This window comes from Acomys minous (genome assembly GCF_964271855.1).
Source record: "Acomys minous genome assembly, chromosome: 12".
Taxonomy (NCBI): Eukaryota; Metazoa; Chordata; class Mammalia; order Rodentia; family Muridae; genus Acomys; species Acomys minous.
This window is the reverse complement of record NC_140493.1, coordinates 96346180-96360826: the sequence shown is the minus strand read 5'-3', so window position 1 is coordinate 96360826 and position 14647 is coordinate 96346180. Positions and strand designations below refer to the sequence as shown.

Genomic DNA, 14647 nt, shown 5'->3' with positions numbered 1-14647 from the left:
CTTCCTTTACCCTGGGCTATATAGGGTTTACAGAGATAGTTGTGCTGGCAGGAAAGCAGGGCTCCATACTCCAATGTGGAGCCGGGGCAGGCTGGGACACTGGGAAGTGGGCCGTTTGAGGCCTGGGTTCTGCAGGCTCTTCAGCCAGCTCATCTCTGAATACTGCAGGTCACTTGGCTGGGAAGCTGAAGAATGTCCCCAAGGGGAAGAAACTCATAGAGGGCCACCTTGCAATGAGCTCCCGGGGCACATGGCAGGACACTGGAGCATGTGAGGCACCCTGGGTTCTCATCTGGCCATGGCACTGCTGTGCGCCCTCGGGAAGGCCTCTCTTTCCTCTCTGGGCTACACTTCTCTCATGTGTTAAATGAGAGAACAGCACCTGCCTCACACTGAAGGGCAGTTTGACCCCTATGCGAGGCCTGGTGCCCACTGACAGTAAGGACTGGGGTGAGGGTTGCTGCAGAGGCTTGGACCCAGTGTGGTCAAACGGGGGTGGGGGTGGGGGGGTGGGTCTGTGAAGTCATCGGTGGAACTGCAGGAGATGACTCCGAGGCCAATGGAATCCTCTGCAGGGGCCGAGTGGATGCTGGCTGGAGAACACCAGGTTTGGCAGTGGCTTCCGGTGACCTGGGCTGTACAGTTGGAAATGAAGTGTCATTTTTAAGGGAGGGGATGAGTGAGGGATTAGACAAGAGAAGGGACACACCGAGGACACAGCCTCTATCACTCCTCCCCAGCTTTCTGGCAGCTGGACGCCCGGTGAGGCCCCTAGAGATGACCTTTTTATCCAGACACAACCAAGAGCAGCCTGAGAGAGACCCCGTGTCAGCCTCATGGCTCCTTTGCTCTGTGGGTCTCGGCCTTCCAAGCCAAGACTGGAGGACTCTGGGAAGGGAAGACCTCCCCCACTTCAGATGTCAGCCAGCTTTCCTCCACAGTCTCAGTTCCCTGTACTGCAACATGGTCTGCCCCCTGCCCCTCCCCCGCCTCAATGAGTTAAGGATTGGATAACATGTTAGAATAGATTTGGTGGACAGTGAGCAGCCTACAGGAGCCCCAGTTAAGGGATATGTAACTATCTGGACTCTAGAACCTTCCTCCCCTCCTCTGGAGGTGATTTCCCCTGATCTGGCTGCTCCTGTCTTAGCCCTAAGGCAAATCTCTCATCAGCACAGAGGTTCGGCCAGGCCGGGGAAACCAGAACCCTGAGGCGGGGGCTGTATTGCCCTTGGGAACAGGTAACTTCTCTTCCTGCTGTTCCGTGCTCACTAAGAGAATCTTGGGAGAAAGTAAGAGCTCGGGTGGCTCTCAGGGAACTGTTCCCTAGGTGTGACACGGAATAGCATTCTTTTTGACACGAGGGACAGGTGGTGGGGTCGGAGAGGGCCCTGTGAATCCAGTTAGTGGCTGTCAGGCCCCTTACACATGGTGGTAATGTCAATCCACTCACAGCCAGGGTGGGCTTTCCCTACCTGAACCTTGAGAGCAGAATGGCTCCTGATGTCTAGTGAGGGACCTGCCCAGATACTGCCTGGACCCTGGAATTCATGCTCCCCTGCAGCTACTTATGCCCAGGTGTTCCTCTGCTACCCAGGCGGCCTACTCCTCACCTCAACCCAGCCCACTCAGGCACACCCAACTTCTCTGAGACTGAGCCCCTCCTATTTGTCAAAACGCACCCTCATGTTGCCACACTGTGCGACAGCTTGCTTTCACCTCTGCTCAGGTTAAACGGCAGAGTGCCTACTTGATACTTAGTCACTTTAGGTCCCTACAGTCATCTGGCACGCGCGGGGTGGGGGTGGGGGGGTGAGGGGTGGGGGGTGGGGGTGCACTGCCCCTTGCTCTCCCTTGGCCACCCCCAAACTCCTAAGGTGATGTAGATGCCATCATCTCATTGGTGTCCCCATGTCCTCTGGGCCCCACATCCACACCTCTACTTCAGGGTGCATTCCTGCTTGGGGACTTGGTAGGGACAGGCACTCCATGTATCCTTCAAGAATGCTCCTCCTCTTTCCCTTCCTCTTCCTCCTCCTGCTACCCCCTTGGCTCATCAGGAGCTGTGGAGATCTCAGGCCTCAGCCTCCTCAGTCTGCTCCTAGCATCTTATGCCACATACCCTCGTATGCGACTGTGTACACATGTGCATGCACAGACACAGGTAACACTCATGCCTTGACAAAGGCCCATACGCATGGCCACCAGGTGGCGCTAGCACCCTCACGGGAGTCCGGTCAGTCTCCTCTGCTTACGAGGGGGCAGGCTGGCTTCCAGAGGCCCGCTGTGTGCTGCGTCTGATAACTAGGTGACCGCATGGCACGGCAGACGCAGGGACACTGATGTCCTTTGGGAGCAGCTCAAATCAGTGAATGATGGGTGACAGGAGTTGGTGGACAAACAACCCCCCTCGGCTCCCTCACCTCATGCTTCAGGCTCCTCAGCAGGCCAAAGTTCTGGCTGCCTGCCATAGTGCGCATATGCCATCTGATCTCTCCCTCTCTCTCCTTCCTTGGCCGTACTCCTCCGGTCCTGCCGTGAGATTGCCCTGGCAACCATGGCTCCATGTCTGCATCTGGGAAGTCTCTAGCTCCACAGGCGGCTCCTCAGCTCCCTACCTGCTGGCCCGATCCTCCTCCATGGAACCGGGGTCCACCTCTGCCTGGTCTCATCCATATGGTTCATGTCTGGCTGTCCCCTGCCCATGGTACCCTTCCCTGCCTCCCATGGTACCCACATGGGAACCCCGTGGCCCTTCTCTCCAGGTCTCGCCTCCTTATGAGGAGCTATTTCTTGCTAAGCATCCTTGCTCGCACCCATATCTTTATGTCTGGAGTTTGTGCTCTGCCTCCAGGCCTCAGGCTTGTCCTGGATGGTATGAACGGCAGTGGCCGTTCAGTGGCCCCTAACAGCTACTCCTTAGAGACACCCCACCCCCACACCTCTGCCCCACCTCGCTTACTCCCAGCCCCAGCAGAGTGCAAGCCTTCACAAAGGTAGTTGAAAAGATAAATATTATTTATATATTCCCTGCTCCCCCCCCATCCCCGCCCACGTCAGTACTGCTGTGGCCACTCAGCCCTCCCACCCAGTGAGAACTGGGCGGTTCCCAGCCTGGGAGTAAGGGCTCTGTCAGTTGTCCCAGGAGCCACCAGTCCCAGGTTCGGGGTACTTGAGCAGAGAGGCCCGGTCTCCCTTCACTTGGCTTGTGACTGTGTTCTAGAGGTCAGCCACTGAAGCCAGTGGCCTGGGCACACAGATGCCATTCCCTTCTCAAAGACTAGGCCCACTCTGGTCCTCCTTCTCAGCAGCTCAGTCCCCTTCCCAGCCCCCATCTTCCCTCAGACCAGGAGACATCTAGAAGGTGGTGGGGTTTCAGAGCGAGGGGTTCTGTGACTGTCATTGGCAAGTGACAGAAAGCTGGTTTGGCCTGCAGAATAGTAAAAAGTCTACGGGTGCAAGGCAGCAAGGCAGGGCTTTCCAGTGGCAGTGCCACAGTGCTGATGGCGTTCTGGTGGCTCAGGAGCGGCTTCGAGGGAGGTGGGAGTGCTGTCTGATGATGTCACCAGATTTCTAGTGCTATCTCCAAGTCTCCTGTCTGGACCACTTGGCGTTGGTTCTCAGTAGCATCTCAAGGCATCGCTAAGACTCAGAGGCTTCATAGTCACAGAAGAGAGTTTCCCATGATGCCCCAGGGTAGCAAGTAGCCTCCCTACAGCTGCTGAGGAGTATAGATCTTCAGTGAGCCGCTCTTGGGAGAAGACAGCTCTCATAGGGCCCATAGGGTCTCTAGGCCCAATCTCCATTTCAACTCTCCATGGAGAATGGAGAGCAGGAACCGGATGCCGTGGGCCCCCAGATCGGTGCTATGAGCCATTGTCTATGGCTGGGAAGGCCCTCGGGTCTGCAGTCCAGGGATTAGGAACGGGAAGGCCGGCTGCCTCTGCAGACAGGCTCGCCAGCGAGCTTGCATCATCTCTCCAGCCTCAGGTCTCGGGGGCGCTGCTCTGTGGCTTGTAGCTCACAATGCTGTGGACTGCTTGATGCTGTGAAAGCTGACTCTGGTGGGGGAGGTGGGGATGGACATGGCGCGGGCCACTCGGGCTCTGATGGAGTGCTTGTCCTGCCACCGATGCCACCGCTTCCGGATGGCGGAGCGGACCTGTGGGCACAAGATAACACCAATAGGTAGATAGCATCACAGCCCAGGATCAAGACACCCTTCTCATCCCAGCATCCTGTAGGTTGCTGCAAGCATCTCTAACAGGTGTGGGTGACAGGATCTACAGTAGGTGTCGACGTTCACACACTTAACTTCTATTGGTTTGCTATTGGTTGGGCCAGTTTTCTCAAATGAGGAAGGGACACCTTCCCCCCCCCCCCCCCCAGTCTAACAGAGGTGCCATCTGGCCCTTGCTGTACAGAATCCTTACCCCTGTCCAGCTCCCCCTAAGACAGAGACCCTATCTTCTAGTCACCCCCAAGCCATGCCTGAAGTCAGAGTGGGAGCTCTCCTCACAGGCCAACAAGGACAGGGACTTCTCAAAGTTCCCTGAAGCATCCCACGGGGACCCGGGAAGAGGGAGGAAAGCCAGCCCAGGGCAGAAGGGACATGACGGAGGCAGTTCTCAGCCTTGGTGGTCTCTGTATTTTGAGCTCAGCTCTGCCTTTGGGTCCTTACCTCACTGTTCAGAAAACAGTAGAACACAGACACGAAGAAGCCCTGAAGGGAAGAGGGGTCAGGGGTCAGGGATGAGTGCGATCCAACCAGCTCATCTTGTCCCAGCCTCACCCCACCCCCACCTCCAGAAGAATCCCCAACCATGCAAGGGCAAATCCGGCTCCCTCAGAGTCGGGGTGGACAAGACTCAGGAGGGGGTGGGCGGCGGCGGTACCTGAAAGGACTCCAGAAAAGAGTTAAAGTAGATGAAGACGACCCTGGAGACCTCGTCCTCTCCAGGGTTGACAAAGAACAACATGTAGGTGATGCCCAGGAGGGGCAGCAACACCAGAGTGGCTTTCACAGCCTTCCTAGGGTGGAACAGAGGCCAGAGTCATAGGCTACCCAAGAGGGGTCGGGCTGCTAGCTCAGGGGAGAGTGATGGCAGGGTGGGGGGCGGAGAGGGCTTGGGAGACAGTGCCCAGGCACATCTGGGCAAGGTGGAGCTGCAGTTTCTGCGGGGACTAGGTGGCTTGGGAGAGGTCTGTTCAAAGGGGGCTGGGACCTCTCAAGCACCCCTGGAGAGCTAGGTACCTGTACTGAATAGTCTCAGACGTGGTGGATGCCCGGAGTTTGGTCATGAGGATGCGGACAATGTTGAAGAGAAAGATAAAGTTGATCTGCAATTGGAGCACACCAGCAGGAGTGAGGATAGGACGGGGGGCAGGGCTGGGGATGGGTAGCAGGGCTGGGGCCATGTGGCACGGATGTATGCAGGAAATGGAGGCAGGCAGAATGGGTAGGACCAGCCCAAAGCCCTCCCAGCTCTGCTCCTGGTGGTCCTGCTGCATTCTCATCCGTACACCCTCTCTCTCTCTCTCTCCCTCCCTCCTTCTCTCACTAACACCTACAAACTCCCGGCCCAGGTGCCCTCTCTTGGGGCCACCTAGGTAGAAGGTCCTTTCTGCCCATGGTAGATTGTCCCTCCCCGTGGTGCCCTGTCTCCTGTTACCTCCCAAGGCTCTTACCAGCAGGACCAGAATCATGGGACCCTGGTAGATGTAGTCAGTGTACACTCCAGGACGTTTGCCGAACCAGCACCTAGAAGGCCACAGAAGGAAAAGGAAAAGACGGGTCAGCAGCTTCCCTTCGGCGGCGTAGTGCTCGACCATAGGGCTGTGCTTGACCGGAGAAGGATCGGCGCCATGGTCAAGAAAGGGCACCCCAATTTCCAAGAAAGCCAAGCCAACTGACTCTGCTTCAGGGCCTCAGTGATCTTGTCTGCAAAGTGGGTGGTACCCGCTGCTGTAGGATGTGGGTTGGAGCAAGCTCTGTGGAGGGAGCGAGGGCCCATGGGAAGGACCCCTGAGCCTGATGGCCATCTTGCTCCTTCCATGGAGTTGTGACTGCTTTTGAGGATCCCCCTCAAGGACCTCAAGATGGGTCTCACTGTCCACGTTCCCTCATAGAAAGGGGAAGGAGGGAGGGAGGGCCGATGGACGCTTGCCTGAGGTTCCAATCATTTCCATATGATTCTGCCCACTGCGCACAGCCTCGTGGTCTTAGGAGATGCTAGAGTTGACGGAGCTGACTGGAGGTGAGACTCCACTCATGTAGCTACAGGGAAGTCATTATCCACACTGTGGGGAGACTTTCTCACGGTGTGGGTACCCCGAGGTCACCTATGCTCCTGTAAATAACCCTTTCCTAAGCGCTGTAAGTAATCCCAGTAAATTCATTGGTTCCCCCACTTGGACTGTGCTTGTCCCTATAAGGAAGGGGGTAGCTGCTTATTTCTGTTTCCCAGGGAAAGAATTCTCCAGACAGAAAGCCAGAAACAGCCTGAAGCCTGGAGCAGCACTGCCTTCTCTGGTGCCCGCTGACTGATGCTGGCAGTGGCACGCCACACCACAAGTGGTTACTAACAGCAGTTTCTGTGGCACTCCATTGGAGTCCATGAAGGGACTCCATGCAGCCAGCGAACGGAAGGTTTGGCAGCTAACACCTATTGCAAGAGGTGGGACAGGGGAATAGGTGGGGACAGGGCAAGTCAGGAGATCTGTGTCCTTATGGGTATATAGACTTGCTATGGATGCTGAAAGCCAGAATGTGAAATTTGTATACGTGCCCTCTCGGCTATAAGATCAAGTTAGCTTGCTTTTAACATCACTCTGGTTATACGCCACTGTCTGTGGGCTCCAAACAGGGACCCTGGGGCCTCTCTGCTCATCTTCCCCGCTTCTGTTGCACTGTATGCATTTGTCCACCAGATGGCGCTTCAGGGCTGCTCACTCCTAACTTGACAGTGTTCGTCCTGCTCCAGGGTGGGAAAGACAAGTAACTGGGTTTCCCCTGCCTGTCCGTCTCCTCCTTTCTCCCTTCTGCCCCTCCTATTACCCCCGACTCGTTTCCTGCGCTTGAATTTTCATACCCTACAAAGCCCAGGCACCCCATCCAGGAACTCTCAAGAGGATACCTCAGGGATACCCAACACCCAGGCCAGGGAAGCAGTTCCCGGTAGCCTGCCGCCTACCCTGCTGCTGCACAAACACCTCAGCCTGAGGCAGAAGGGACCACTTTCTCAAATGTGGATGATGCTTTTCCAGGCTTTGGGTGCTGCCCAGTGAGGGGAGGGGAGGGAGGGCAGGGCAGGGCAGAGCCTGCCAACGTGAACCCCTAAACAGCCCAGGGAAAGCTTATGTGTGGTGCAGCTACTGGCCTCTGGTTTGCTTGGTTCCCTCCCACCTTCTCTGTCTTTCTGTGAAGTTCTCAATCTTAGCTTCACACTGGAGCCACCCAGGTCACACCTCAGTCCAATAGCATGGCACAGAACTTCCTAGATCGTCCTATAAGATTCTTGTGAGGGGCAGCTGAGAAGTCCCCCACGTGCAAGCTGTGACTTCAGGGTTGACTGGAGATACAAGCAATGGCCCAGGCTTCAGAACAAGCAGCTGGAAGAGTCTTCAAAACCATCCAGACCAGTTTCCATTAAACCAACAGAATCTTATTGTAAAGCACGGTCTTGATGTTAATGAACACTCCTGTGGCACTTACTGGGTGGTAGGTACTTAGTGCTTAGTACTCACTGGTGCACTACATCCCCACTACAGCTTTGAGGCAGTAGAGAGGACGAAGATGCCCATCTCACGGATGAGGACACTGAAGTCTGCTGTAACAATCGGCCCCAAGGAAGTTGCACAGCCACTTAGTGGTGGCACCATGGAGAACCCCGGGCTGCCTGGCTTTTGGTATTGCTCTCCGTCAAACTCAGAGACAGGCAACAGCCTGGGACACCAGCTGTCTAGCTCCACCTCCCCAGCAGAGCGCTGGAAAGGATCCTAGAATCGAGGCCAGTGCTCAGTGCTGCCTTTGTTGATTCAGAAGCGCCTCCGTCTTTACCGGAGAGACAATGACCCAAGTCCCCTAGGGAGTGTGCCGTAGAGCTAGGCGCTGACGTCGCAAAGGGACTTACTTTTCATTGTCGTAATACAGCTTCCCGATGGCCCATGCCACAATGATGGGGAAAGGTACACCTGAGGGAGAGAGAGTCTGTCATGCCATTGGAGAAGGGACTTCTGGGAGTTGGGCTCTGACGCTTCCCTCATGACGATCCCACTGCTCTCATCCCTAACAGGGACGCACAACCCCACCCTCCTGACCCAGCCAGACTATGCCCTCAGTGAGGAGAGGCAGGAGCGGGGCTGCCCCAGCTCACCCCAGCCGATGCCGACGAACATCCACTTGCGTAGACGGTCAGTGGAGTACGTGAGCACAATGGCCGTGTGCAGGTAGCAACCCTCACCGAACATCCAGAAGAAGTTGGTTACGTGGAAGTAGTTGTAGGCAGCTGTCACCAACCTGCACCAGCCCTGTTCCAACCAGAGGTGACAATGAGCTTTGGGGTGGTCAGAGATAGTGTCCCACCTTCAGGGGACCTCCTTGGGGGGTTCTACTCTCGTTCTGTGGGTACCCAGGCTGGGACGTACCACATTGCTCTGGTGGACCTCGGGGCTCATGGTGAGCTGGACCACAAACCACGTGGCATTGCGCAGGATGAAGGCCGAGATGAGGTTCCAGTGGATGATGTTTCTCAGGCACCGGATGCTCCTGGGGCGGCAGGAGAGGGCAGGTGGCAACAGCAACAGGAGAGAGAGAGAGAGAGAGAGAGAGAGAGAGAGAGAGAGAGAGAGAGAGAGAGAGAGGATTGGGGGGGCACAGTGCCAACATCACTCCAGCCCAGACGCAAGACGGAGGGACTAAAGCTTGGCGTGAGTGGGGGCTGACTGGTTGGCCTGAAGGTCACAGGTCCTTTTCTATCTGTGGCCGCCAAAATATCCGCTGCCGGCAGATCCTGGTGTGGTCAGGGACCACCTCCCCCCCTTCACTCCCCACACCCCAGGATTGAGAGGCCTCCAAACTCAACTTTCAGCTCCTTGGTGCCACCTACTCCCAGCTTTTTCCTACCACTTGGGCCATGGCCCATTTGAACTTGTGACAAGGATGTCACTCTGCGAAACCCTCCCCTTCGGGGATCTACCTGCCTGGTACCCTAAGATGGATGTGGACCAGCTGTAGGAGTTGGTAACACAGGTGAGCCTAGGCTTTGTTTCTCCCTATCCCAGCAGCTGCCGGGGGGTGGGGGGGTGGGGTGGGGGTGGGGGTGGGGGGGAGCGGGGGGAAGGGCCTGACATTTCTATAGAGCTTCTCTCTTTGTCTGTTCAAGTAAGAGACAGGTCACTCTTTTGTCAGCACCCCTGCCCAGGAGCTATGCTTGTATGTCACCCACTCCCCCCCTCACCCCCCCCCCCCCCCCCCGCACAAGCTCAAGGGCCCAGGGGAATGCAGGAGGCCTTCTCACCTGAGCCGTAAAAAGAGGACAAAGGCCACCAGGAGGGCTACCAGGGAGATGCAGTGGCCCAGGTAGTTGATGATGACGGCGATGTGGTAGTGCACTTTGCTCTTCTTCTGAGGCAGGAGAGAGGGGCAGAGTTGAGGCTCCTGCACAGCCACGCCTCTGTACCCACTGAACTAAAACAGCTCCCCGAGGACAGCTCCAGGGACGGGTGTTGGGGAAGAGTGGCAAATAGTAGCAGGTCCTGCCCTGCTCCCAGAATGACCCTGCGAGCCACGCACTACCTTGGAGTAGCACCATTCACTGGGGCGAATTTAGGCAGAGATGAGCTGAGGCCACGCCCATGGCACACAGTGCGCCTGTGTCACGTTAACACTGCACACACCCTCACATAGACCCCAGTGCCTACAGATGCCCATGTCCCATTCTGTCCTGGCACCACAGGCTCTAGTAGGTGCAGAGACCCCAGCCCTCCAAGACGCCATTCCTCAGTCACATCTAGAGTCGCCCATCTTCCTGGTCACACCTGAATCTGGCTGCATGAGGACCTGGGCTTGGATCCCTGACACCCACAGAACAGCGGGGTTATGGCTGTGGGGATCTGTAATTTCAACATGGGAGTCAGAGGCAGCTGGGTCCTTGGATCACTCGCCTGCCCGCCCAGCGACACTGTCAGCTTCAGGCTTAGTGAAAGAGAGCCCTGTCTCAAAAACTAAGGTGGAAAACCACTGAGGAAAAACGCCGGACATCCATCTTTGACCTCCACAGGTACACATGGGTGTGTGCTTCCTCATGTGTAAATAGGAACATGTGCAGGCACCACACACATGCCCCTGAAATACAGAAAGAAATAGGGAAGGAAAGAAGGGAGGGAGGGAGGGAAAGAGAAAGAAAACACAAATCTCTCATTCCCAGAGCCTTCCCCGAGTCCCTGTCCTGGTGCCGGGGCTGCTCCAAGTGAACACCACCTCCCTTTGCCCATGCGTCCCTCCTTAGACTTCCTCGCCTCTTTCTGAATAGTAGGAATCGAACCCAGGGCCTTGAGCAGGCTATAGGCAAGTGGTCTGCCTGCTGTGAGCAACACCTTCAGCCATTCCTAACTTTTTTTTTTTTTTTGGTTTTTTGAGACAGGGTTTCTCTGTGTAGCCTTGGCCATCCTGGACTCACTTTGTAGACCAGGCTGGCCTCGAACTCACAGCGATCCACCTGCCTCTGCCTCCCGAGTGCTGGGATTAAAGGCGTGCGCCACCACGCCCGGCCATTCCTAACTTAAAAACCATTTAATTACATCTATTTCTTCATCCAGTGTGCATACATGTAGGAACATGAGTGTGATCGTGTACGTAATGGCACGTGGGTGTGGACGTTAGGACCAACTTGCACGAGTCAGGTGTCCCCTTCCACCCGGTGATCCCTGGGATTAAGCTCAGTTTGTCACACCTGGTGGCACGCACCTTTACCCCCTGAGCCATCTCTCTGGCCCCTCACTTTCTTAGCTGTTAAATTATGAATACTTCCCACTCAGAGCTTTTCTGATCTTAAAGCTTCAAAGTGGCCCTGTGGGAGAAGCCAGAAAAGCGTGTGTGTCTTCCTTTGCAGAAAAAGAAACCCAGGGCTAGGTTGACCGGTTCAAGATCACCAACTCCAGCTTAGAAACACGTGATGCTTGGCAAGGCACTGATGCTACAAATGGGTCCTGACTCCATAGGGGGCACCCAGCCCAGGACCCAGTGCCCACTCTCAGCAGATTCCCAATGCAGAACTCCCATTCAGCCCTTCCCAGGTCTCAGGAAGGCAGGGGGCATCACATTAGCAGCTCATGTGTCTGGAGCCCTGGGGTCCGGCTGGAGTGGAGGTGGGGCATGGAGGCAAGAGGAGGGGCCCATTCTGCCCTGCAAATGCCAAGGGTCTCTCAGGGCCGGTGGCAGATGCCAGGATCCTACCAGAGGCTCCAGACAGACGTGCACACTCCGAAGCCTGTCTGGAATCAACACTTGATTTCCTTTTATTAAATTTCCCACACTTCCATGCTGGGAAGCCCCTGGGTAATAACAGCATCTGTGGAGCTGAGCTGCTGCCATGCCCTCTTCAGGCCTAGGAGAGGGGTGGGGAGGAGGAGCTCGCTGGCTGCTCTGCTCGCTCTCAGGGTGCAGCTGCGTAGTTTTGAGAGGACCTACTGTGTGCTGGGTCCCACACCACAATCCTCAGTGAAATCACAGAGGCTGCCCCGTTGGGGCTTTGTTTTCTGGTTTGGAGAGGCTGCACAATTGAACCAAGCCGTACAGTTAACTGGAGCAGCCTGGCTTTTAGGATTTTCGTCTTCTCACACCCATACGTAGTATGAGGGGAACAAGTAGGGGTTGGTGGATAGGCGCTCTCTGGGGGGGGGGAGGGGCTCTTTTCTCTGTCGTGTCCAGAATCTTAATGGAGAGGCTGCTTCTGCGTCGTCGAGAGTGTGGCTCTCTAGTGTTTTTTCCTCACAAAGGCTGGGATGGGAAAAACAAAGCCCAAAGGCACAGGGGCTTTGCATCCAGCTGGGCCCTGATGCAATCCAAGGACCAGAAGCACCGAAACAGCTGCAGGGTTGGCAGCGCCATGGAGAGAGTGCCAGAGGCATGGCAGCTGCTGTGATGCGAACGTGTCCCCGAAAGGGTAAGTGCCGGAACCATGGTAGCCACTACAGGGCTGTTGGGTGTGTGAGGGCTGTTGGGTGTGTGAGGGCTGTTGGGTGTGTGGGGGCTGTTGGGTGTGTAAGGGCTGTTGGGTGTGTGGGGGCTGTTGGGTGTGTGGGAGCTGTTGGGTGTGTGGGGGCTGTTGGGTGTGTGAGGGCTGTTGGGTGTGTGAGAGCTGTTGGGTGTGTGGGGGCTGTTGGGTGTGTGAGAGCTGTTGGGTGTGTGGGGGCTGTTGGGTGTGTGAGGGCTGTTGGGTGTGTGAGGGCTGTTGGGTGTGTGAGGGCTGTTGGGTGTGTGAGGGCTGTTGGGTGTGTGGGGGCTGTTGGGTGTGTGAGGGCTGTTGGGTGTGTGAGGGCTGTTGGGTGTGTGAGGGCTGTTGGGTGTGTGAGAGCTGTTGGGTGTGGGGGGGCTGTTGGGTGTGTGAGGGCTGTTGGGTGTGTGAGGGCTGTTGGGTGTGTGAGGGCTGTTGGGTGTGTGGGGGCTGTTGGGTGTGTGGGGGCTGTTGGGTGTGTGAGGGCTGTTGGGTGTGTGAGAGCTGTTGGGTGTGTGGGGGCTGTTGGGTGGGGGGGGGCTGTTGGGTGTGTGAGGGTTGTTGGGTGTGTGGGGGCTGTTGGGTGTGTGAGGGCTGTTGGGTGTGTGAGGGCTGTTGGGTGTGTGAGGGCTGTTGGGTGTGTGAGGGCTGTTGGGTGTGTGAGGGCTGTTGGGTGTGTGAGGGCTGTTGGGTGTGTGAGGGCTGTTGGGTGTGTGAGGGTTGTTGGGTGTGTGGGGGCTGTTGGGTGTGTGAGGGCTGTTGGGTGTGTGAGGGCTGTTGGGTGTGTGAGGGCTGTTGGGTGTGTGAGGGCTGTTGGGTGTGTGAGGGCTGTTGGGTGTGTGAGGGCTGTTGGGTGTGTGGGGGCTGTTGGGTGTGTGAGGGCTGTTGGGTGTGTGGGGGCTGTTGGGTGTGTGGGAGCTGTTGGGTGTGTGGGGGCTGTTGGGTGTGTGAGGGCTGTTGGGTGTGTGGGGGCTGTTGGGTGTGCGGGGGCTGTTGGGTGTGTGAGGGCTGTTGGGTGTGTGAGGGTTGTTGGGTGTGTGGGGGCTGTTGGGTGTGTGAGGGCTGTTGGGTGTGTGAGGGCTGTTGGGTGTGTGAGGGCTGTTGGGTGTGTGGGCGCCTCACTGCACGATCTGGTTCCTTCCTAAAGGGCGTGTGGCCCCATCCTCTTTCTCTCACACTTTCTTTGCCTTCTGTCATGAGATGCTAGTACCTCAACCTTGGGCGATTCAGCTTCCAGAACCAAAGGTCAACACATTCCTATTCATTATAAATGGCCCATGAGCCGGGGATGTGGCTCAGTTGACAGAGCGCTTGCCTGGCATGCACGAAGCCTGGGGTTCGAGTCTTGGCACGGGGCGAGGTGGCATATACTGTTAAGCCCAGATCTTGGGAGGCAGAGGTAGAAGGACTGGGCATTCAAGTTTTACAAAACAATCTTTAGATTTATCAATTTTGTCTTTATGTGCATGAGTGTTTTGCTTGCGCGTATGCATGTGCCTAGTGCCTGCAGAGGTCAGACGAGGGCAGTGGCGCCCCTGGAACTGAAGTCACAGATGGTTGTGAGTCACCAAGTGACCGCTCGGAACAAAACCTGGGTGCACAGAGAACATGTGCCTTTGACTGCTGAGCCGCTTTCCAGGCCCTCGTGTAAATTCGAAGGTTGAGGTCAGCTTGGACCACACGGGACCTTGTCTCAAAAAAATTAAAAGACTCAGCCTCAAGTATTCTGTTACAGTAACAAACCAGATCAAACCGGTTGCCGACACTCCTCCAGAGATGAATGCATGCAGTGACAGACACCCAGGCGGAACAGCAAGTCACACTGAGCAAATTCCATTAACAGCCAGAGCTCTGGCCAACACTGTCTAGGAAGACCAGCGACACCCTGAGAGGTAGCCAGCAGCACCCTGAAGAAAAGCTAGTAGCACCCCCAAGAAGTTGCCAATGACTCCTGAAGAGACCAGCCAGTGATGTCCCAAGAGACAGCCAATGACCTTTCTAGACCCCTTGCAAAAGGTGTCAGCGACACCTCACACATTCTGGCTTCCTGGAGACAAGCCACCAAGAACTGCAGAAACCACCGCATGCCCAAAGCACGGGAAGGCCAAGCCAAGCCTGGGATAGCTCGACCAGTACCTTTTCCTGTCCACTCTGGAGACCTGAGACCCACAGGCTCCCTGAGGAGGGTGGGGCACAGTGCGGTGCTGGAGAGGGAACCACTGTGCTGTGCCTTTGAGACCGGACTCGAACAGGCAGTTTCTGCTGGGACAATTCTGCCCAGACTGGAAGATTTATCATCTCAGCCTAAAGGCCAGTGCCACCAGACCTGTTGGGATGCCCTACCAGGATAAAAGCAATGGCATCGCCACACTCCTTCCGGGTGATCGGCCTCACTCATTCCCTTTCCCTGTGCATCATACGTGGCTTTTCCT

The 14647-nt window shown here is 56.3% G+C and overlaps 1 protein-coding gene across 1 annotated transcript in view; it reads right to left on the bottom strand.

Annotated features, from left to right (window-relative positions):
- Positions 1 to 3020: 3020 nt before the first annotated feature.
- Positions 3021 to 14647, bottom strand: part of CRHR1 (corticotropin releasing hormone receptor 1) — a 45230-nt gene continuing 33603 nt past the window's right edge. The window contains exons 5-13 of the mRNA XM_084750074.1: positions 9519 to 9625; positions 8647 to 8767; positions 8376 to 8529; positions 8133 to 8193; positions 5689 to 5761; positions 5255 to 5340; positions 4896 to 5031; positions 4682 to 4723; positions 3021 to 4162 (exon numbers count right to left, since the gene is read on the bottom strand). Coding sequence (XP_084606200.1) covers positions 4022 to 4162; positions 4682 to 4723; positions 4896 to 5031; positions 5255 to 5340; positions 5689 to 5761; positions 8133 to 8193; positions 8376 to 8529; positions 8647 to 8767; positions 9519 to 9625 — 921 coding nt within the window. The 3' untranslated portion in view covers positions 3021 to 4021. The remainder of the gene's footprint in view (positions 4163 to 4681; positions 4724 to 4895; positions 5032 to 5254; positions 5341 to 5688; positions 5762 to 8132; positions 8194 to 8375; positions 8530 to 8646; positions 8768 to 9518; positions 9626 to 14647) is intronic.